The sequence below is a fragment of the Staurois parvus genome, unplaced genomic scaffold, assembly GCF_062004578.1.
Source record: "Staurois parvus isolate SC_StPar_1 unplaced genomic scaffold, SC_StPar_1.0 ptg000689l, whole genome shotgun sequence".
Lineage (NCBI taxonomy): Eukaryota > Metazoa > Chordata > Amphibia > Anura > Ranidae > Staurois > Staurois parvus.
In genome coordinates this window covers 2924150-2949775 of record NW_028318485.1, presented here as the reverse complement: position 1 = coordinate 2949775, position 25626 = coordinate 2924150, and the positions used below count along the sequence as shown (strand labels likewise).

General features: G+C 46.5%; 1 protein-coding gene across 1 annotated transcript in view; it reads left to right on the top strand.

The window, feature by feature from the left end:
- Positions 1-19283: 19283 nt before the first annotated feature.
- The window catches only part of LOC149447409 (surfeit locus protein 4-like), a 30939-nt gene continuing 24596 nt past the window's right edge, over positions 19284-25626 (top strand). The window contains exon 1 of the mRNA XM_089652656.1: positions 19284-19432. Within this exon, the coding sequence (XP_089508782.1) occupies positions 19385-19432 (48 nt within the window). The 5' untranslated portion in view covers positions 19284-19384. The remainder of the gene's footprint in view (positions 19433-25626) is intronic.

Sequence of the window (25626 nt, the reverse complement as noted above, 5' to 3'; positions counted from 1 at the left end):
CCAGCTAAGCATTTTCTTCTATCCTGCATTGGCCAAGCAGCAAATGCACAACCTAATATACTCACAGAGTGCAAAAACAGAAAACCCTAATCAGCTCAGACTGTGGCCTCTTCCTTTCCCAGTTTCAGGGCAAAGTCTGAGAGTCGAGTATCAGGGCAGATTTGGGTGTGTATACTAGTTGTATTAGTACAAGTACAGTATGTAGAAAATGAAGATATGTAAAAATACATTAAAAATGGATCTGAATTTTGTCTCTTATTACATGAAGCATCGGTTTCAGCAGTGAAAGTGAGAAGAAAGAGCTCTTAGACTGTTGTCACTGGAGTGGGTGTCCCCATTTATAAAGATTTTTCCTCAATTACTGTTGCGGTGACAACTGTACCAGTACTTTCTATCCTGATGACACCGGTCATCAGCACAATTATAAAGAGTGAATTTCCCCAGCACAAGCAGCAATAAAAACCTAAGAAGAGGGACTAACCCTTCCCTACTCTATCCAAACGTCTAATAAGTGGGTATGGTCTACTGCAGAGCAGGTCCATCAGCATCTACAGTACTTGCATACTGGATTTAGACTGGCCATTGATGAGTCTTTTTTTTGTTCATTCAACCTGTGAGCTGAACAAGAAAACTGACCTGATTCCCCCACCCACACATTTGAGTTGAATGAGGGAATCCTCCCCCTCTAGTGTTTGAAATCTGACAACAGATGGTCATCAGCACAATTATAAAGAGTGAATTTCCCCAGCACAAGCAGCAATAAAAACCTAAGAAGAGGGACTTCCCTACTCTATCCAAACGTCTAATAAGTGGGTATGGCTAGGGTCTACTGCAGAGCAGGTCCATCAGCATCTACAATACTTGCACACTGGTTTTTGATTGGCCATTGATGAGTCAGTTTTCTTTTCATTTAACCTGTGAGCTGAACTAGAAAACCGACCTGATTCCCCCACCCACACATTGAGTTGAATGAGGGAATCCTCCCCTCTATGTCTTTGAAATCTGACAGCAGATGGATTTCCCTGCCGTGAGAATACATAGATAATCACTGCAGTCTATAGCCTGTGGCACTGATTGAGTGGCAATTTTCCAACAGGACAGTCACAGTGACCATACATGAATCACAAATTGTCCAGTCCCTGCTGAACCGGACAAATTTCAATCCATGTATGGCCGGCTTCAGGCTACGGTGAATTACATCTTCACCACTGGCCACACAGAGGTGGCATCTGGATAATCTGTATGAGCCAAGCTGGCCCAAAATAAATGTTTAAATTATTCTCATTCCTAAAGTTCCTCGTTAATGAATGTATAACTTGACTTAATGGCGTTTATAAAATATATAAAAGCAATACGGTATACAAAGGTCAGATATAGATATTGTTAGGGAGGTGATATGGCTAAATATGGAATTTTCAAGAAATATAGAAGAAATGTTTGTCAGCTCCCGATATTCCAGCTCTGCCCGGGCTTCCTGATGTAGTGGATATTGTTCACCTAGCAGATGGGCACACACATTAGCTGTATGCCAGCTTGTGATTGTGAAACATCTCTTGATCAACTTTCTATTATCTTTCTTTCTGCCCCCGGGGGGGAAAATTTTTCAACAGGGCAATCACAGTGACCATACATGAATCACAAATTGGCCAGTCCCTGCTAAACCGGACAAATTTCGATCCATGTATGGCCGGCTTAAGGCTACGGTGAGTTTCATCTTCACCCCTGGCCACACAGAGGTGGCATCTGGATAATCTATATGAGCCAAGCTGGCCCAAAATAAATGTTTAAATTATTCTCATTCCTAAAGTTCCTTGTTAATGAATGTATAACTTGACTTAATGGCATTGATAAAATATTTGCTGTAATTGCCTAAAGCAGTGGTTCTCAACCTGTGGGTCGCGACCCCTTTGGGGGTCGAACGACCCTTTCACAGGGGTCCCCTAAGACCATCAGAAAACACATATTTCCGATGTGTAAAGAACAGCTACTGTGTACAAAGCAGCTGCTGTGTTGAAAGCAGCTACTGTGTTGAAAGCAGCAGTATTGGAGGTAAAACGACACTCATGAATTATAATTACTGGGTAAATAATTTTATGGTTGGGGGTCACCACAACATGAGGAACTGTATTAAAGGGTCACGGCATTAGGAAGGTTGAGAACCACTGGCCTAAAGCAATACGGTATACAAAGGTCAGATATAGATGTTGTTAGGGAGGTGATATGGCTAAATACGAAATTTTCATGAAATATAGAAGAAATGTTTGTCAGCTCCCCATATTCCAGCTCTGCCCGGGCTTCCTGATGTAGTGGATATTGTTCACCTAGCAGATGGGCACACACATTAGCTGTATGCCAGCTTGTGATCGTGACACATCTCTTGATCAACTTTCTATTATCTTTCTTTCTGCCCCCGGGGGCAATCCACACACACCCATCACAGAAAGGAACAAGCTGTTTACACAGGGAAATAGTCTGGTGCCAACAGTCGGGTATAGGAGAGGTGAAGCTTCTGTATAAACAACGGAGCTGGCCAATGCGCTGACAGCGAAGCCCATTTACTTCTCCCCTCCCCCCCGCTAATGTCTACAGAGTGAATGTCATGTATATTTATTTATATCAGGTACTTCTATAGTGCCGTCAATTTACGCCACGCTTTACATATATATTGTACATTCACATCAGTCCCTAACCCTCAAGGGGCGTACAATCTAAGGTCTCTAACTCACATTCACATACTAGGGACAATTTAGACAAGAACCAATTAACCTACAGCATGTCTTTGGAGTGTGGGAGGAAACTGGAGTATCCAGAGGAAACCCACACAGGCACAGGGAGAACATGCAAACTCCAGGCAGGTGGTGCCGTGGTTGAGATTTGATCCAACGACCCTAGTACTGCCAGGCGGAAGTGCTAACCATTCAGCCACTGTGCTGCCAATTTTACTGGGGATGGATCTAAGTGTGGCTTCATTACAACACTTTACTCAGTCTGGAAATCTGTCTCCCTTATAGGTGATTGATGGTGTGACTATTGTGGGCAAAAGAGGCAATCTGCTTCTGGGCTGATGGTACTGCAAGCATGGGATTTGGCTTGCCACCCCCTGCCCTGGTTTAGGCTCAGGGGCCTGGCTGCGTTTGTTTAGTGCTTGGGTATACAATGAAAGAAGAATCCAGGCCAAGCTGAACATTTTCTTACGGCCACATGGAAATGGTCTTCACACACAATACATTTGCTTTTAGCACTGACACTGGTAGCTTTTGATGTAAAGCCCCAGCACTGGAAACCTCTATGAATAGCAGCCAGCACGTATTTTATTCTGTACAGTCAAAGTAGTTCTAAAAAGGCAGAAGGCTTTTAATGTGTGTGTGTGTGGGGGGGGGGGGTGTAATTGTGTTGTGGGAGATTTGGAGGGGAAGAGGATTTGTACTAGAAAGGTAGGGCTGCATCTAGTCTACCTGATCTGGGGGTGCAGTAAGAAAAGTCAGGGGGCATAATGTCAGCACTGTGTCTGAGTCACTGACAGTCTGTCGCAGGTTAGGTTTTCATTAGATTAGGATGAATAAACAAAACCTGTTCTCACTTATATCAGATGTCTCTATCAGACCCCATCAGAGTGACCCCTTACATCAGAGTCCCTATCAGAGTTCCCCCTTACATCAGGGTCCCTATCAGAGTGCCCCCTTACATCAGGGTCCCATCAGAGTGCCCCCTTACATCAGGGTCCCTATCAGAGTGCCCCCTTACATCAGGGTCCCATCAGAGTGCCCCCTTACATCAGGGTCCCTATCAGAGTGCCCCCTTACATCAGGGTCCCATCAGAGTGCCCCCTTTCATCAGGGTCCCTATCAGAGTGCCCCCTTACATCAGGGTCCCATCAGAGTGTCCCCTTACATCAGGGTCCCATCAGAGTGTCCCCTTACATCAGGGTCCCCATCGGAGTGCACCCTTACATCAGTGTTCCTAATAAAGTCCCCCCCAGGGGCGGACTGACAACTCATGGGGCCCCCGGGCAATAGGGGATCATGAGGCCCCTGTGTCCTTGCCCAAACTCAAAAAAGCCTATGAAAAAGGTACCAGGGGCATCTCATGGGGCCCCCTACTGACCCTGGGCCCTCGGGCAGGGCCCGAGTTTCCAAATGGTCAGTCTGCCCCTGGTCCCCCCTTACATCAACTGTCTTCATATGATTAGTTATCCCCATCAGAGTGTCCCCGTACATCAAGTGTCCCCATCAGAGTGCCTTTTTACATCAGGGTCCCCATCAGAGTGCTCTCTTACATCAGATGTCCCTATCAGAGTGCCCCCTTTCATCAGGTGTCTCCATCAAAGTGCACCCTTACATCAGTTTTCCTACTAAAGTCCCCCCCTTACATCTATTGTCTTCATATGATTAGTTATCCCCATCAGAGTGCCCCCCTATATCAGGGTCCCCATCAGAGTGCTCTCTTACATCAGGGTCCCCATCAGAGTGCTCTCTTACATCAGTGTCCCTAATAGAGTCCCCCCTTACATCAACTGTCTTTATCGGAGTGTCTACTTACATATGATCAATTATCCCCATCAGAGTGCCCCCTTACATCCAGTATCCTCATCAGAGTGCCCCCTTACATCCAGTATCCTCATCAGAGTGCCCCCTTACATCCAGTATCCTCATCAGAGTGCCCTTACATCCAGTATCCTCATCAGAGTGCCCCCTTACATCCAGTATCCTCATCAGAGTGCCCTCTTACATGGAGTATCCTCATCAGAGTGCCCTCTTACATGGATTGTCCCCATCAGAGTGCCACCTTACATCAATTGTCTGCATCAGATTGGCTCATGGATCAGTGGATACACTCTCAGGATACACTTTCAGAGACATGGGGCATGGCTAAAATCTGGGGGAGAGAAAACCCACCCCAGCACTCCCTAGATCCAGCCCTGCTAGAAGAGGTATTTGGGATGAGTTGTGCTGGGAGGGCAGTTTGCCATCTTCGCTCTGAGCACTGGATGACCTTTTTTCCTGCGCTGGGTGAATCACGGCAGTGGCATAAAATATACAACTATGGCTGCATTCACATTATAGTGCTTCACAAATGTGTGCAAAGCCATGCTGCACATAAGTGAGTATTGCGCATTGTTGCAGTGCATGCATAGGGCGGCCCATTCATTTCCATGGGCTCCCCTATGCGCAAAAAATTTGTCAAAGTAGCACCTTTTTGAGGTTGCACAGTTTTTAACCACACTTTTTGCCACATTTGTCAAACATTTTTAATGCAAAAACGTGCATCTGTTTTGCCACAGTGGGGTGCCATTAATTCATGGCACTGCAAACGTAACATGCATTTGTGTATGTCTTATAAATGTAGGCAAAATTGAGCGATTTTCCTGCTTTCACAAAACACTATGGTGTGAATGATGTTTCAAAAATTATATTTTTACTATTTTGGGACAGTTTTCCAATGATAATATACAAATCAAGAGATATCATTAGCATTTACCACCAATGAAGGCCCAATTTGTCCTTTATAAAAAAAAAAAAAGGGAAAAATTTATCTGGGGTGCTTCAAGATTTTGTATACTTCTAAATGTTGTCATGACTGAAAAAGTTTTAGAATCGCTGATCTACTGCACACCAGCACTGTGCATGTGAAAGAGGTTCAGTGGGCGCTGGGCAGCAGATTCGAAACATAATGTGCAAATCTAGATCCTGACTGCTTGCTGCCGCCGCTGCCTGAGCCTGGAATGTGTGTTTGCCTCACCATTGGGGAGACAAATCTGAGCAGTCTGGGGGGCTCTACCCTCTCTGTCCTTCCCATTCTTTCTCTTTCTCTCCCCCCCCAACCCAATCTTCCTTTCCCTGGTCCCCCCCACAACCCTAACCTTTAGCCAACCCACAACACAAGCACTCACTGCTTAACATTATCATTAGTTTTTCAAGTTAAAGAGGAACTTCACTCTCTCAATCCACATTGATTATTTTTAATCCTTATGCTGCTAGCATAGTAAATAGACAGGAAAGCACTCTATATCATATTTACTTGTTCTACGTTTCTTCAGTTACTTCCTGGTTTCTTGCCTAGGCAATGTCATGTATCCCAGGAGTCTTCTGGAGGGGAAGAGGGGTTTTCTCAGCTAAGCACACCCTCCTGTATGCCTAAACTAAGGGCAGATGGATTCCAGGAAGTCAATGCCAGAAGAATCATCTGCTCTTACTCAAGATGCTCACAGCCAGAAATGCTAGGGGGTGATTTCTCAGAAAAATAAAGCATGGAGGCATGAACGGATGGGGGAGTTTGCTTTGAATATTAAAAATTAATTAGCATTTTTGCTTTGTGGTGCTCAGATTCAGTGTAGTTCTACTTTAAGTGCATGCATGTTAAAGCGGAGTTCCACCCAAAAGGGGAAGTTCCACTTTAATGCTTTGTCCTCTGCTCCCCATTAAGGATTGGCACCTTTGAGGAGAGGGGGAGGTAGCGGATATCCGAATTTGACAGGTACCCGCTCCCACTTCCGCTGCAATCACCTAGGAGATCGGAAGCGGAAGTTGTCCTCCCTCCTCGTAGTCTTTTGGCACACGTGACAGGTCCCAGAAGACTACGGGGCCATTCACAAAGCGCAGTGCTTCTCGCACATGTGCAGTGGGCACCTGGCTGTGAAGCCATAAGCAGTCACACTCGAGTGCCCACACTGAAGATGCCGGTGCCAGGGAGAGAAGCCGGCCAGTGAAACCAGCCGTGGTGAGGACACCGCTGGACCGAGGGACAGGTAAGTGTCTGTATTTTAAAAGTCAGCAGCTACAGTTTTTGTAGCTGCTGACTTGTATTTTTTTTTTCAGGTGGAATTTTGCTTTAAGTAACGTGTATATGTAACCCTTTTGCATTAAAGAGGAACTTCAAAACTCCCTCCTCTTTTTTCTATATTTTTTTCCCATCTTCCCTTGTCTGCTGGGTTGTCCTCAAAAGACACACACTTGCTCAGTGATTCAAGCATCATCTTGTGTAAGCAGGCTTCCTTCCAATGTCATCAGGTGGCCAACAGTATTTTCCTGGTTCCTGTAACCATCCTCTGATGATGTGCCATGGCCAGGGCCGGACTGACAACTCATGGGGCCCCCGGGCAATAGGGGATCATGGGGCCCCTGTGTCCTTGCCCAAACTCAAAAAAGCCTATGAAAAAGGTACCAGGGGCATCTCATGGGGCCCCCTACTGACCCCGGGCCCTCGGGCAGTGCCCGAGTTTCCAAATGGTCAGTCCGCCCCTGGCCATGGCACATGTGCAGTGTTGTAAGGGAATTGCCCAGTGCATGTCCAATGTGACAGATTGCCCGAAGCCTCCTGGGATATGTGATGTCAGTATCCCAGGAGGCTAAAGGTGGATGATGCCATTCTTGCCTAGGCAAGAAAGCTGGAAGTGAAAAGCTAAGCAAAGCGTATACAGGATATCAGGGGTGTCCCTAGGCAGGTGCGAGGGGTGTGGCCCGCACCGGGTGACACCTACTGCAGGGGGTGACACCGGACCCACTCCATGATGGATCCGATCCATCCTGTGGGGATTGTCGGCTTTCTTTACAACTTACCTTTTCGTGGAGCGGGTCCGGTGTCACCCCGTATAGGTTGCATGCCGACGATCCCCGCAGGATGGATTGGATCTGCGGATTGAGGAGCATAATGGATCAGACTCCGATCCATTATACTCAATCCGCAGATCCGATCCATTCTGCGGGGATCGTCGGAAAGGGTGTCACCAAGTGTTATCGCACCGGGTGACACAAACCCTAGGGACGTCCCTGCAGGATATAAAAATTTCACAGTCACAATATCATTACAGAAATGTGAGAGAACAACAACAAGACCAAAATATGAGATGTTATTTCCTTTGCCTCAGGGGTTGCCATATTCTAACTAGAGTCTTCTTGGCTGTTGGTGAGACCACCGCCATCAACCGATTATGAATCACACTTTGCAAAGAATTCTGCTGTGTTGTAGGGAGATGTAATCCATTCTACAATGACATGCAGCTTAATGCAGATCTATACTGTATCTGAGCACCACGAACCAAAAGTGCTATTTAATTCATTTTGAATATTCAAAGCTAACTCCCCTATCCATCCATGTCTCCATGCTTTATTTAGCTGAGAAATCACTTACAAAAACGCCCCCTGGCATCTCTGGCTGTGGCCATCTTGAATAAGGGCAGATGATTCATGTAGCATTTACTTTCTGGAATCAATCTGCCCTTAGCTTAGGCATGCAGGCAGGAGGGTGTGCTTAGCTGAGAAAGCCCCTCCTGAAGACTCCCGGGATGCAGGGGCGGACTGACCATTTGGAAACTCGTGCACCGGCCGAGGGCCCGGGGTCAGTAGGGGGCCCTATGAGATGCCCCTGGTACCTTTTTCATAGGCTTTTTTGAGTTAGGGCAAGGACACATGGGCCCCATGATCCCCTATTGCCCGGGGGTCAGTCTGCCCCTGCCGGGATGTATGACATTGTAGTAGCAATTTTGGCAAACCAGATAACTCTGGACACGGACTCAGCACTGTTTTGACTCAACAGATGGCTCATGCTGTCATCTGCTAAGTGAGTTATAGAAAACTTCTTACAAGTGTATATACCAACAATGGGCAAACTACGGCCCGCGGGCCGTATACGGCCCGGCGGACCTTTTAATCTGGCCCGCGGAGCTAGGCTCCCGCTAGGCTCCTCTCACAGTCCGCCCTGAAGACCGGTGTAGCATGAAAATCTGTCTCCTATGAGGATCTGTCCCCCTCGACGTATCTGCGCATGTGCCAGAGATCGCCGATCGGCTGCTAATGCCTGAAAGTGGCACATGCGCAGATACGTCGAGGGGGACAGATCCTCATAGGAGACAGATTTTCATGCTACACCGGAACGGCGCAGGAACACGGCGAGAGGAACGTGCGGAGCAAAGGTAAGTGAATTGACACAGGGGGGACTTGGGGACTTAATATGGGGGATGAATTAATATGGGGAATGAATTACTATAGGGGGGATGAATTACTATATGGGGGATGAATTACTATATGGGGGATGAATTACTATGGGGGATGAATTACTATGGGGGATGAATTACTATATGGGGGATGAATTACTATGGGGGATGAATTACTATATGGGGGATGAATTATTATATGGGGGATGAATTACTATGGGGGATGAATTACTATATGGGGGATTAATTACTATATGGGGGATTAATTACTATGGGGGATGAATTACTATATGGGGGATGAATTACTATGGGGGATGAATTACTATGGGGGATGATTTACTGTCAGGCTCCGCCCAACGGGATCTCTAGTGGTCCACGGCACGGGGTTTCCCAGGACACGGAGTCTAAGTCCCAGTCTGCCTTTTCACCAGGGCCCCTGATGGTGGGGATGGACTTGGTGCAAGACTGAAACCAGGTCGCGTTCCTGGGCACCCCCGGCGGCGCCAGAGGGGTCCCGCTGAGGGTATGTGCCCGGGTTGAGCCTGCTGTGAAGGGGACGACAGATCCCGATCCGAGCGGGATGGATGGGATGACAGATCCCGATCCGAGCGGGATGGATGGGCGACTGTCAGGATAGGCGAGGTCAGACTAGCTGGGTCGGTATTGTGCGGGCAGCGTGGTACAGGGGGAGTAAGCGGAGAATGGTGGGGGTCACAAGCCAGGTTCAGTAGGTAGCGGGCAGCGTGGTACCGAGGGTCAGGCAGAGGGATGGTCAAGAACGAGCCGGGGTCAGAGCAGAAGAAGGTCAGCATAAACAGAACAGGCAGAGTTTGGCAACAAGGAAACGTACTACAGGACAGCAAACAAGACCTTGCGGCAACTTGGAGATGCACAGGGCAGCTTTAAATAGAGCACCCTGCTCTCCCATTGGTGCGGCCGCGATCGCTACTACGCATGCGCGGCCGCTGCTGCGCTCGCCGGCTGGGACGGATCGGCAGTCTGCGCATGCGTGCACCGCCGAGGACCCGGGATCCCTGACAATTACTATATGGGGGATGAATTACTATATGGGGGATGAATTACTATGGGGGATGAATTACTATATGGGGGATGAATTACTATATGGGGGATGAATTACTATGGGGGATGAATTACTATGGGGGATGAATTACTATATGGGGGATTAATTACTATGCTTACTATGGGGGAATATTACTATACTTACTATGGATGACACATACACATCATTCATCTACTCTTGGTCCGGCCCCCGGGTCCAATATATGAACCCATTGCGGCCCTCAAGTCAAAAAGTTTGCCCACCCCTGGTATATACCAATGATTACGTCACAAGGCATACATTTCTTCTTTCACTTTCTATACACTCAAAAGTCTTCCTAAACTCTACAAAATAACCTTGGCCAGCAGCTGCAGATAAGAATCCCAGCTACGAGCTGGTACACATTATACTCACAGGAAATAATGGAGGGGGGAAGATGATCCAAAAACCTTGCTTCTACAAACACAGTCTTCTAGAAGTGTTAGAGTTTAAAGGGGAACTCTACAACATCTGGGTGCTACCACAACATAATTTTCCTAGGCTAGAAACCAGGATATAACAGAAGAAATAAAAAAAACTGTTTAAAACAAGTAAATATGATATACTTTCCTATCTATTTACTAATGCTATTAGCATAAGGATTCATAATGGTCAGTGTTGATGGAGAGAGTGAAGTTCCACTTTCAATAAAAGACTTGGTGATCAGAAGTAGAGCAGTTTAATTTTTGCTGCTGTGACTTTCCCCCTTCCATTGTATACTTTGCAGAAATGTTGTCTCTTCCTCTCTGTAGCATTGGATAATTGCCACTTCCCTTCAATAGGGTCGCACAAAGGAGATTTCCCCATTTAGACACCGAACAATGTAATACTTCCTTGATCCTGAACTGAAACTTGATTGCCTTCCTCTAATGTTTCCATCTTAGGCCTGCTTGAGTCTCATTTACATTGCACCGTGAATTTCCCGGCCGGTGCCAGTCGTATTTATCATTCATTGGGAGGCTTAAAAAAGAATTCCGCTAATTTTTATCTAAATTGGCCCTCATAGCAAAACCCTGGTATAATTTTAGAAAGATGATAAATACAAGCCTTTCTTTGAAAACAAACTTACTTGTCATGCTGTCATTCTGCATCGGACACATGCAGGAATTTCAATATCCATTGACATGTGTAACCACTTCTCAACCTCCCTACAGCATAGTCATCACATCTTCAGGAGGAAACAAGTGGGTTTGATGATTCAAGAACATCCCCTAGCCTGGTTTAAGGAAGTTGCAATAAAAAAAAAGTATGATAGAAAATAAGAGGTGAGTAGAAAGACATTTGTAGGATGGCAGATGCGGGATACAAAGTGAAAGGGCCTCCAATCGATGCAAAATGATCAATAATTTTCCACCCTGCCTGACTGGCTGAATTTGAACAAATTCCATCTAAATCACATTTAAACCAATCCGAAGGAGTGTTAAAGGATAACTTCGCCTTTGGAACATCCCATACGGAAGAAAAATACAGTATATTTGAAATACTACGATTTTGGCCATATTCAATATATTTCAAAATATATTTCAATAAATATATATATATATATATATATATATATATATATATATATATATATATATGTACTGCATGTTGAAATGTGTTTTTTATATATTACAAAATATTTTTAAAAATATATGTTTTTTTAAATATATTCATCAGAATTTTTTTTTAACATACAAAAAAGTCATTTTAACATATATTTGTAAATGCATTCCAAAAATGTAGATTTGTATTTTTAAAGACATACAGTATATTTAAAACGTATTTTTAAAAATATTTTTCATATATTTTGTAAACGCATTTCAACATATATATAGTGAATGCAGGGTCTGGGGAGAACAGCTATAGTGAATGCAGGGTCCTGGGAGACCAGATATAGTGAATGCAGGGTCCGGGGAGACCGGATATAGTGAATGCAGGGTCCGGGGAGACCGGATATAGTGAATGCAGGGTCATGGGAGACCAGATATAGTGAATGCAAGGTCCGGGGAGAACAGCTATAGTGAATGCAGGGTCCGGGGAGACCGGATATAGTGAATGCAGGGTCCGGGGAGACCAGATATAGTGAATGCAGGGTCCGGGGAGACCAGGTATAGTGAATGCAGGGTCCTGGGAGACCAGATATAGTGAATGCAGGGTCCGGGGAGACCAAATATAGTATAAGCAGGGTCCGGGGAGACCAGATATAGTGAATGCAGGGTCCTGGGAGACCCGATATAGAGAATGCAGGGTCCTGGGGAGACCAGATATAGTGAATGCAGGGTCCGGGGAGACCAGATATAGTGAATGCAGGGTCCTGGGAGACTAGATATAGTGAATGCAGGGTCTTAAGAGACCAGATATAGTGAATGCAGGGTCCGGGGAGTCTAGATATAGTGAATGCAGGGTCCGGGGAGACCAGATATAGCGAATGCAGGGCCCGGGGAGACCAGATATAGTGAATGCAGGGTACGGGGAGACCAGACATAGTGAATGCAGGGCCCGGGGAGACCAGATATAGTGAATGCAGGGTCTGAGGAGAACAGCTATAGTGAATGCAGGGTCCTGGGAGACCAGATATAGTGAATGCAGGGTCTGGGGAGACCAGATATAGTGAATGCAGGGTCTGGGGAGACCAGATATAGTGAATGCAGGGTCCTGGGAGACCAGATATAGTGAATGCAGGGTCCGGGGAGACCAAATATAGTGAAAGCAGGGTCCGGGGAGAGCAGATATAGTGAATGCAGGGTCCTGGGGGACCCGATATAGAGAATGCAGGGTCCTGGGGAGACCAGATATAGTGAATGCAGGGTCCAGGGAGACCAGATATAGTGAATGCAGGGTCCTGGGAGACTAGATATAGTGAATGCAGGGTCTTAAGAGACCAGACATAGTGAATGCAGGGTCTGGGGAGTCTAGATATAGTGAAAGCAGGGTCCGGGGAGACCAGATATAGCGAATGCAGGGCCCGGGGAGACCAGATATAGTGAATGCAGGGTCCGGGGAGACCAGATATAGTGAATGCAGGATCCTGGGAGACTAGATATAGTGAATGCAGGGTCTTAAGAGACCAGATATAGTGAATGCAGGGTCTGGGGAGTCTAGATATAGTGAATGCAGGGTCCGGGGAGACCAGATATAGCGAATGCAGGGCCCGGGGAGACCAGATATAGTGAATGCAGGGTCCGGGGAGACCAGATATAGTGAATGCAGGGTCCGGGGAGACCAGACATAGTGAATGCAGGGCCCGGGGAGACCAGATATAGTGAATGCAGGGTCTGGGGAGAACAGCTATAGTGAATGCAGGGTCCTGGGAGACCAGATATAGTGAATGCAGGGTCTGGGGAGACCAGATATAGTGAATGCAGGGTCTGGGGAGACCAGATATAGTGAATGCAGGGTCCGGGAAGACCAAATATAGTGAAAGCAGGGTCCGGGGAGAGCAGATATAGTGAATGCAGGGTCCTGGGGGACCCGATATAGAGAATGCAGGGTCCTGGGGAGACCAGATATAGTGAATGCAGGGTCCGGGGAGACCAGATATAGTGAATGCAGGGTCCTGGGAGACTAGATATAGTGAATGCAGGGTCTTAAGAGGCCAGATATAGTGAATGCAGGGTCTGGGGAGTCTAGATATAGTGAATGCAGGGTCCGGGGAGACCAGATATAGCGAATGCAGGGCCCGGGGAGACCAGATATAGTGAATGCAGGGTCCGGGGAGACCAGATATAGTGAATGCAGGGTCCGGGGAGACCAGACATAGTGAATGCAGGGCCCGGGGAGACCAGATATAGTGAATGCAGGGTCTGGGGAGAACAGCTATAGTGAATGCAGGGTCCTGGGAGACCAGATATAGTGAATGCAGGGTCTGGGGAGACCAGATATAGTGAATGCAGGGTCTGGGGAGACCAGATATAGTAAATGCAGGGTCTGGGGAGACCAGATATAGTGAAAGCAGGGTCCTGGAATACCGGATATAGTGAATGCAGAATCTTAGGAGACCAGATATAGTGAATGCAGGGTCCGGGGAGACCAGATATAGTGAATGCAGGGTCCTGGGAGACCAGATATAGCGAATGCAGGGTCCAAGGAGACGAGATATAGCGAATGCAGGGTCATGGGAGACCGGATAGTGAATGCAGAATCTTAGAAGACCAGATATAGTGAATGCAGAATCTTAGGAGACCAGATATAGTGGATACGGGGTCCGGGGAGACCGGATATAGTGAATGCAGGGTCTTAGGAGACCAGATATAGTGAATGCAGGGTCCGGGGAGACTGGATATAGTGAATGCAGGGTCCTGGGTTTAGTAACATTTTAATTCTTTCATATACCCTGATGAAGTCACGTGGCACGTGACGCAATGCGTTGGTACGCAGTGACACATTTCCGGGCGTAGAGGCCATATTGGTAGACCCAGCCCATGCAGTACACCCATAGCTTGTGGTGAAAAAGCGTTTTTTCATGGGAATACATGTGAGTGAGCTATTGGCTACTATTTTGCATTGAGTAATAAAGCATTATTGCACTATAGAGGATATTGTTCTTTATATTATTATTATTATTATACAGTATTTATAAAGCGCCAATAGTTCGCTCAGCGCTGTACATTATAAAGGGGGACAGAACATGTGACAGAACAATACCAATACAATGCAAAACATGAGGGGATTGAGGGCCCTGCTCTTTCGAGCTTACAATCTAGGAGGGAGGGGATGGTGGCACAGGAGGAGATAGCTGTGGGGAATGGAGTGGTAGGAAGAGTGGAGGAGGTCGGCAGGTTAGCAGGGGGTGGGGTAGGCTTCCCTGAAGAGATGGGTTTTCAGGGTGCGCCTAAATGAGAGGAGAGTAGGTGATAATCTGATGGGTTGGGGCAGGGAGTTCCAGAGGATGGGGGAATCCCTGGAGAAGTCCTGGAGGTGGGCATGGGAGGAGGAGACCAGGGAACTAGAGAGAAGGAGGTCTTGTGAGGAGCGGAGTGTGCGTTTTGGGTGGTATTTGGATATTAGGTCAGTGATGTAGTTCGGGGCAGTATGGTGGACAGCTTTGTACGTCATTGTTAGGATTTTGAATTTGATCCGTTGCGCAATCGGAAGCCAGTGGAGGGATTGGCAGAGGGGGGTGGTGGAGATGGAGCGGTTGGAAAGGTGAATGAGTCTGGCAGCCGTATTCAGGATCGACTGAAGTGGGGATAGCCTGTGGCAAGGCAGGCCAGTGAGGAGGGAGTTGCAGTAGTCGAGTCGTGATATGATGAGGGAGTGGATGAGCTGTTTAGTGGTTTCTGGAGTTAGGAACGTGCGGATTTTGGCGATGTTGCGGAGGTGGAGTCTGCATGAGTTTGTTAAAGATTGGACTTGGGGCTGGAAGGATAGGTTGGAGTCCACAATGACACCCAGTACTCTGGCCTGCGGGGCGGGTTTGATGGTGGTGTTGTTGGATGTGATGGAGAAGTCAATGGGGGGTGGTGTCCGGGCTGGGGGGAAGACAAGAAACTCGGTTTTGGAGAGGTTCAGTTTAAGGAAGTGGAGCGACATCCAGTCTGATATGTCGCTCAGTAGGTGTGTGATTCGGGCGGAGACCGAGGGGGTGAGGTGGGGGGTTGGGAGATAGATTTGTGTGTCGTCGGCATAGAGGTGGTAGTTGAAGCCGTGAGAGTGCATGAGTAGGCCAAGGTTAGTGTTATATCTCATTAACATGATCCTGAGTGGAGAAGGTGGAGAGTGAGCTGTATTGCAGTACTATTGCCTTTAAGGAATCTGAGAGGAGTAAGAGTCACTACGTTAAAGATAATATATATGACATCTGTCCCTGTGGTGAAAAAGTACCCTTAAGGATCGATTGAGGTGATCCTAATAGTGTGTTGGCCCCTAGGGTCAAGGTGTGGAGGTGAGCGGGTATTTCTGCTGTTTTGAGGATTTGGCACCAGAGTGAAGATCACCAGTTCACTTCATCACCTGCATGATTGTTTTGCTTTTGGAGAATCACGTATATATGTTCATTGGACTTTTTGGGAGGATTTTGTTATTTACACTTCATTTTTGGGTATTTTGTTAGTTTATTTTTCTCTTTAAGAAAGCACTGAATATTATTTATTAGTTTTATTTAGTGTTTATAAGGCACCAAACACTATTATATTTTCCCTTTATATAAGGGACCACGATTGTCTAATCACCAAATATATCCTGATAAGGATTCAAATAGATCACGGAGTGTCGCCACAAGTATACATTGTGGTTATCACCAAAATTGCACTTTATTGGATCCAAATGTGATCAGAGCACAGAGTGTTTATTTATTAGGTTGTCACTTATTATTACTACAGTCATAATATTATAATATTTTATATCTTAACAGTACACTGTATAGTTTATGTTGATATCATATTCATTTCTAGCGCTTCACTATTTACACTTATTGTTTATTCACTTATGGTATAGGTAGAGGGATAGCAGCTTGTAGTAGGTTCACCCATATAAGAGCAGGAGGATCTATTTCATTTTCTTTGTTGCTTTATTGTCTCTTTATTTTTTGTAACACTTTTTTTCAGCAAATTTTTTATTTCGACCATTTTTACCTTAAATCCTATTTTGAAAAGTGTTAAAATTGTCTCTTAGCGCTGGTTCACACGTGTGGTGCGGATTGAAGCTCAGGTTTCACAGCTAATTGACACAGTATTTGTTCCGCAGTTCATGTCAGGTTTACATCAGGTTCAGGACAGGATTAGATCAGGATTTTATCCTGTTCACACATGTCAGGTTTAGAAACGGTTCCCATAGAAGTCAATAGCCTGTAATCCGCACCTGAACCTGACCGCACTGCTCAAAAATCGAAAAGGACTCTTTTTCAGACTGCACTGAATCCGCCAGGCCAGTGCACTGGACATATGTGAACAGGCACCACAGGAAGCAATGTTATTCACATGTCATGTGAATTGGATGCGGTTCAAACCACATCCAATCCGCATGTATGTGAATGGGCACTAAGGCTTTTAATGCAAACTAAAAGAATCCCTATCTCTGGAAGAGTCCTACTGTACAGGACAGATCTCTGAGTATACCTGTGTATGGTGACACGGTGTGTACAGACATTTATTTTTCATATGTGTTATTGCGAAGATTGCACGTTTCCGCCTTCTCAGCCAAAAGGTGGTGTTGCAGCTCTGGAAGAGTTAATTGCTTAATTAACCACTTGTTGACCATGCTACAGTGGGATGACAGCTACAACGTGATCATCCATTTCTGGGAGGGCGACATATGACGTCCTAACAGAACCGCGCCCCCGGCGCTCACCCAGTGCTCTCTGTGAGCAGTGTGTCCTTTGGACATGGCTGATCACATGACATTGATGACATTGTAAAGGGCCAATCACAGCAGTCTCTTACCACATGATCAGCTGTGTCCAGTCACAGCTGATCACGATGTAAACACACTTGCCAGTTATCGCCAGTGCTTTCCTCACGCTGTCACTGCTTGAGGAAAGTACCACTGATAACCCGGCAAGTGTGAAAGGAGACATCTACACTGATAATCAGTTCAGCCCCAAAAGTGCCCATCAGTGCTGCCAGTCAGTGCCTCCTCATCAATGCCCACCAGTGCCTCATCAGTGCTGTCTATCAGCGCAGCCTCATCAGTTCCCATCAGTGCAGCCTATCAATGCTGCCTCATCAGTGCCCATCAGTGCAGCCTATCAGTGCCCATCAGTGCTGCCTATTAATGTCGCCTCATCAGTGTTGTCTATCAGCGCAGCCTCATCAGTTCCCATCAGTGCTGCCTGTCAATGCTGCCTCATCAGTGCCCATCAGTGCAGCCTATCAGTGCCCATCAGTGCCGCCTATCAGTGTTGCCTCATCAGTGCTATCAGTGCTGCCTATCAATGCTGCCTCATCAGTGCCCATCAGTGCCGCCTATCAATGTCGCCTCATCAGTGCTGCTTATCAGTGGCCATCAGTGCTGTGTATCAATGCCACCTCATCAGTGCTGCCTATCAGTGCCACATATCAATGCTGCCTCATCTGTGCCCATCAGTGCAGCCTCAGCAGCGCACATCAGTAAAGGAGAAAAATTACCTGTTTGCAAAACTGTATAACAGAAACGAAGAAAAGGGTTTTTTTTTTAATTTTCTTGTCTTTTTTTGTTTATTTAGCAAAAATAATAAAACCCCCAGAGGTGATTAAATACCACCAAAGGAAAGCTCTATTTGTGTGAAAACAAAATGGTACAAATATCATATGGGTACAGTGTTGCATGACCGTGCAATTGTCATCCAAAGTGCAACAGCACAGAAAGGTGACAACTGGCCTGGGCAGGAAGGGGGTGGAAGTGCCCTGTAAGCAAGTGGTTAACGTAACCCAGTGACAATCGCTGTTGGGCCGCTGGCATCTAAATTGTGGTCCCGCGAGCTGGAGAATCTTTGTGCTGGGCGCAGCTGAGAGTGGCATTGTTATGTAAGTGACAGCACGGTGTGAGATCGGGAATGGGGGGGGGGGGGAAAGGCAGGGGTTGGGCACACGCGTGACATAACGTACATGAACATGTGTGACATGACGCACCTCCTGCACATACATGGGTCCTAGAAGGTAGAAGCGGGCTGTGCAATACGCGGATTATTTCTTCCATTTTATAATAGAGGGCATGACACCAGGGCAGGGGGAGGGGGCGGACATTCGTCGGCTGTGACAGCTTCACTTTAATTCCAATATAAATACTGGCAGCCATTCTATCCTCCCAGATGGAGCTGATGGTGAGGACCAGGGGCCATTTGGAAACTCAGGCACTGCCCGAGGGCCCGGGGTCAGTAGGGGGCCCCATGAGATGCCCCCGGTACCTTTTTCATAGGCTTTGTTGCGTTTGGGCAAGGACACAGGGGCCCCATGATCCCCTATTGCCCGGGGGCCCCATGAGTTGTCAGTCCGCCCCTGGTGAGGACGATGAATGGGAATCTGCAATGACAGTAAAGGATGTCCCTTTAAGTAGACAGTAGTCCCCCACACTGATGCAGACACAGTCACCTATGGCCATGTCGTGGTATGCGATCCTCCCCCTCTCACCACCCTGCCCCCTGCCTCTGTTCTGCTCTCTGACTCACACTCATCATGACATTTATTCCCGAGTCCACGTTGACAGTGTGGGCAAATCGCCCTTACCCAAGATGGCCGCGCCGCGCCTGCCGCAGTCTCCTCTCATAGTAAACACTTCAATGAAGCGTGAGCTGGGGCGCAGACATTGGCGGAAGAGAAGACGCGATTTCCTTAGCCTCCCGCTTTTGGCCAATGGCAGCTAGCCATTAACGTAAGGACGGGAAGTCACGCCCCCCGGTACTCACTGCATTTGTCTGATTTCTAGGTGGACGGGCTCACTGAGGGGCGACACAGGAGGAGATGGCGCCCAGGGACCTGATGGGAGCTGCTGAGGATCTGGCAGACCAGGTAACAGGGTTCCCCAGCCACTGCCCGATCACCCTTGCAGTCTTCTGCTTCTAATACAGCCTCGTCACTACGCCACTCTTTTTACCGTAATGGTACAGTCCACGGCTCCCCTATTCCTTCTTCTAGCAGCTGTTGGTATGTTCCATCGTGACTGTTTAGTACTGGAGAATGGGAGAAACCATTTGATTAGAGGGGGATAACGTGGTCTTTATTTGGGCACGTCTTACATAGCTTGCTGCCTATTTACACCGTAGGCGCTCACTATTGATCTTTGCATCGCCCCCTTGGAGTGTTCTGCCGCTCACAGTGTGCTCCTAATGCTGCAGAATGCGTGCTTCCTGGCTGTGCAGTGTTAGGCAACCTGTGGCTTTCCAGCTGCTCAGCAACTGTGAGTCCCACCATTCCTGCAGGACAGGCAGCAGCTGCTGGGGAGTAAACAGCTGGCCAGAGGATGGTATGATCCTTCAAGTGCATGTAGACTGTAGCCAGAGATTTCATTGCTTTTCCCTTTTCTGTGTTAAGTTTACCATTGAAAACATTTTATTATATCTGTCTGACAAGTGCGCCAAAAAAAAAAAAAGTTTTTTGGTCCTGCCAGAAATCCAGTGAGCTGGCTGCTGCCTGTGCTGGAATCTTATCACTTGTTCCTTAGACATACTGGCTGCATTTTTCTCTCTTTTTTTTAATTTTTTTTTATTTTTTTCCACTTGGTGATCCCGCCAGTAACACACTTCATTTTCTAGGACAGTAGTCTCCAGATGCGGCCCTTTGCTTTTATCTGGCCCTTGGGGCACTATTTCATCCACTGATCCTTGATCCTAACAATGAGGCATCATTCCCTCCACTGACACAAATGAAGGGGCACAATTTCTCCCAATGACACCAATGATGAGGCACAGTTCCTCCAAATGACACCAATGTTGGGGCCCAATGGTACCAGTGATGAAGCACAATTCCTCCCAATGATAGGGTCCAATGATGAGGCACAATTCTTCCAAATGACACCAATGTTGGGGCCCAATGGTACCAGTGATGAAGCACAATTCCTCCCAATGATAGGGTCCAATGATGAGGCACAATTCTTCCAAATGACACCAATGATGAGGCACAGTTCCTCCAAATGCAGTCAACGATGGGGCCCAATTTCTCCCAATGATTGGGCCCAATGACACCAATGATGAGGCACAGTTCCTCCAAATAACATCAACGATAAGGCACAATTCCTCCCAATGACACCACTGTTGGGGCCCAATGATACCAATGATGAAGCACAATTCCTCCCAATGACACCCAATGATAGGGTCCAATGATGGGGTACAATTCCTCTCAATGACCCCAATGTTGGAGCCCAATGATACCAGTGATGAAGCACAATTCCTCCCAATGATAGGATCCAATGATGAGGCACAATTCCTCCCAATGACACCAATGATGAGGCACAGTTCCTCCACATGACACCAATGTTGGGGGCCCAATGACACCAATGATGAGGCACAGTTCCTCCAAATAACATAAACGATAAGGCACAATTCCTCCCAATGACACCACTGTTGGGGCCCAATGATCCCAATGATGAAGCACAATTCCTCCCAATGACACCCAATGATAGGGCCCAATGATGAGGCACAATTCCTCCCAATGACACCCAATGATAGGGCCCAATGATGAGGCACAATTCCTCCCAATGACACCCAATGATAGGGCCCAATGATGAGGCACAATTCCTCCCAATGACACCAGCGTTGGGGCATTTTGTTTTTTTTTTTTTCTTTCAACTGATGTTGGGACCCTTTCTGCCCCCAATGGCCATAGCCTGGCCCTCCTAAAGTCTGAAGGACAGTAAACTGGCCCTTTTGTTTGGAAAGTTTAGAGACCCCTGTTCTAGGGTGATAACACGCTCTGTACTGTACCTATAGATAGGCAGTGTTGTCACCCTAAACCAGGCATTGTGTTTGGACTACAGAAGAGGTTTGGCGGGAGGGGTTTGGCGGGGTTTTGTATTTCCTAGGGTAACAACGCTCTCTGTACTGTACCTATAGATGGGCAGTGTTGTCACCCTAGGCCAGGAATTGTGTTTGAACTACAGGAGAGGATAGGGGGAGGAGGGGGCTGGTGGGGTTCTGTATTTCCCTAAGGTGACAACGCTCTCTGTACTGTACCTATAGATGGGCAGTGTTGTCACCCTAGGCCAGGAATTGTGTTTGGACAACAGAAGAGGGTTGGGGGTTGGTGGGATTCTGTATTTCCTAGGGTGACAACGCTCTCTGTACTGTACCTATAGATGGGCAGTGTTGTCACCCTAGGCCAGGAATTGTGTTGGATATACAGAATAGGAAGTGTGTTACCGGCAGGATCACCAGGTGAGGATAAAGGTGACAAAAGAAAAATGTAGCCACCACATCTAAGGATTGTAAAGGCATAGTCCACCTTTTGAATCCTGTCTCATGTTAGGGCAGCACAGTGGCTAAGTGGTTAGCACTTCTGCCTGGCAGTACTCGGGTCATCAGTTCAAATCCCAACCACAGCACCACCTGCCTGGAGATCATGTTCTCCCTGTGCCTGTGGGTACCCCTCCCAAACACATGCTGGTAGGTGAATTGGCTCCTGTCTAAATTGTCCCTAGTATGTGTTTGTATGAATGTGAGTTAGGGACCTTAGATTGTACACCCCTTGAGGGTTAGCACTTCCACCTGGCAGTACTGGGGTCGTTGGTTCCAATCCCAGCCACAGCACCACCTGCCTGGAGTTTGCATGTTCTCCCTGTGCCTGCGTGGGTTTCCTCCGGGTACTCCGGTTTCCTCCTACACTCCAAAGACATGCTGGTAGGTGAATTGGCTCCTGTCTAAATTGTCCCTAGTATGTGTATGTATGAATGTGAGTTCGGGACCTTAGATTGTACGCCCCTTGAGGGTTAGGGACTGATGTGAATGTACAATATATATGTAAAGTGCTGTGTAAATTGTCGGTGCTTTTATAAGTACCTGTAATACATAATGTTCCTTCCATATTGAGGATATCACATGAAGCATAGTGAACCCCGGCTGAGTGTGCACTTAGGAGTGTGAAATGAACCCTCGCCTCAGGGAAGAAATCTAATCCTCTAGTTAATCTCCTTTTTATTAAAACAATTACATGAATTCCATAATGAAATCCTTCAATTGTTGCATTTTAGATACTAAATTATTACTTGAACACCGTAATGACATCGCAGAGATGTTTGGGAACTGCTGGTGGAATCCTCCTAGTGTCAGGTCTGCCCGGTGCAAACACATTGAGTAGCACATAGAAGAGGAGATTTCTCCCTACTTCCTCTTCTGTGTTACCTGTCATCTGAAAGCAGAAGTGAGGAGACCTCATGGAGGCACAAATAAAAACCTGCTAAAAGTTGTAAGGCTCGGTTCACACTGCCGGGACTCGGGATCCGACTTGTGAGACCCAAAGTCGCATGACATGTGAAATCCCATGTTAGTCAATGAGAGAGGTCTTAAGTAGCACTACTGAAAACGCTCCGACTTTGAAAAGGTTCCTGTACTTCAAGGTGACTTCTATCCGACTTGTGCCCATAGACTTTAATGGAAGTCGCCTCTAAGTCGGATCCTCATCTATATTGATGCGATTTGGATCCGATATTACAGGAAGATTACCCAGCATTCCCTGAAAGTTGCTGCAAGTGGCGTGACTTTCAGGGCGTGTGCACTGAGACTAAAGGATAAGTTCACCCTTCTTAACATGTTACACTTATTCAGGATGTAACATGTTATGAAATGACCTGCCCCTGCCCCCCCCCCCTCCAGTCCCCCGCTTTGACAGCTAGTGGGGGAGGGGTCTTCTTTCCCCGCTAGCTGTCAAAGTTTAAAAAAAAAAAGTGGCTGTGCGGGGCTCCTCCCACCCGGCTGCTTCACTCATTCACAGTATTCTGTGAATGAGAAACTACATGTCCCAACCTTAGCCGCTGTCGGCTTGTAGTTGTCAATGGACTATGACGGCGAGGTGGAGCTCTGTGGTAGTTCATTGATTCTTCCTATCCTAAAAAAAAAAGGGGCTCACCTAAAAAAAAAAAAAGCTCACCATACAGAGCCCAAGATGGAGGTTTATAGTCCATAATTAAATTGTTCAATTGTTGCATTTTAAATATTAAATTATTACTTGAAATCCATAATGGATGTATATAGTTTAGTATTTATTAAAAGGACTACACTTGGAGGTGGGTCCCTTTTGAGAATGTGCCCGAAACGCGTCAGAGAGGAGTCTACGTGCTGACGACACGCCGCCAAGTCCATGTTTTTGGTCCGGCGCCCATCTTTGTAGGTGCGGCCGCAGTTTTCTTTATTCCATGTGGAGTGTATTTGTAACAAATTTTAATAAATACTACGCTATATACCTCCATCTTGGGCTCTGTGTGGTCAGCTCTTTTTTTAGGACCCACTACTGAAGGCCACGTGCCAGCCCTGAGAGGAGGAGCTATACATACCTTGGAGGACCTTTTATTCCAAGCCTGTTTTACCTTCGTTCCGGTGAGTGCATAGTGGTGAAGGATTTCAGAGGTCTCTTCCACATTGGGATGTCACTTCATTCTACTTAGGACTGCGGTTCAGATTAACTGCTTCCCGTCCGCCCTATAGCTGAAATACTGGGCGGCAGGAGTGCGCAAAATCACGTGTGTGTGTATGTGATTTTGCCCTACCCGCGCCACTATTTGCGACTGTCAATCACCGGGTCCCAGCCGGCGCTTGGTGATTGCCGAGGTTCTCTGACGGGGAGGAGAACTGTATGTAAACAATACAGTTTTCCTCCATCAGCTCGTGTACACTGCTTTAGCACAGCCATCCAAAGCAGTGTGATTACAGTGAAGCACAGCCACACAGCCCCATGTAAAACGGCACACAGTTAACCCTTTGATCACCCCTCATGTTAACCCCTTCATGCCCAGTGCCATTAGTACAGTGTCAGTGCTTTTTATTTAGAACTGATCACTGTATTGGTGTCACTGAGGATGTCAGTGACACCAAGTCTGTTCCCCCGCCCCCAGTGTCAGAATGCCCTCTGCAGTCCCGCTGTAAGTCGCTGATCGCCTCCATTACTGGTCAAAATATTTTTTTTTTTTTTTTTTAAATTCCAGTATCTATACCGCCATTTGAAACCGCTATACCTTTCACATAAAACAATTAATTTACACGTACTGGGACTTTGTTTAGCAAAAGACACGGAGCAGAATACATTTTGGCCTAAATTTATGACGAAATTAGATTTTTAAAAAAAATTTTATACTGGACCTGTTTGGCAAAAATTAAAAAATATTGCTTTGTTGGTTTTTTTTTATTTTATTTTTTTTTTATTTTTCCTTTCAAAATTGTTGGTCTATTTTTTTTTTTTTTTTTTTTTCTGTAGCGCAAAAAAAAAAACGCAGAGGTGATCAAATACCACCGAAAGAAAGCTTTATTTTTTAGAAAAAAAAGAGCATAACTTTCATTTGGGTGCGGCGTTGCATGACCCCTCAATGGTCAGTTAAAGTAATGCAGCGCCGTAATGCAAAAAATGGCCTGGTCAGGAAGGGGGGGGGTGGGGGGTGGAATCCTCTGGAGGACAAGGGGTTAATTGTGGGTGCAGCCATTTATTCCGCTGAACACACCTGTCTGTGCACTGGATATCATTGGATCAAGGACTTCTTTCCATTGATTTGGACTGGTTGTTGTGTCACCATTATCGATGATTACACGGATCAGATTCGATTTTTTGCATCCCTATTGTCCTGATATGTAGGTTGATTGATTTTTAATTGTCAGGTAGATACAGCTATTTTTTTTTAATTAATTAATATATATATATATATATATATATATATATATATAATATTATTATTATTATTATTTTTTTTTTATAGTGCAGCGCTTTTGTTATGATGGGAAGAATACCCAATGAACTACCGCAGAGCTCCACCTCGCCATCATAGTCCATTGACAACTACAAGCCGACAGCTGCTAAGGTTGGGACATGTAGTTACTTTTTCACAGAATACTGTGAATAAGTGATGCAGCGGGGTGGGCGGAGCCCCGCTCGGCCACTTTTTTTTTTTTCTTCATTCAGTTTTTCCTAGCAGTAGAAACGCTAATGAAAATGATTGCGTGGCTGCATTAACCACTTCAAGTCCAGACTCTTCCAACCCCCTTCCCCCCCCCCCCCCCCCCAGGCCAATT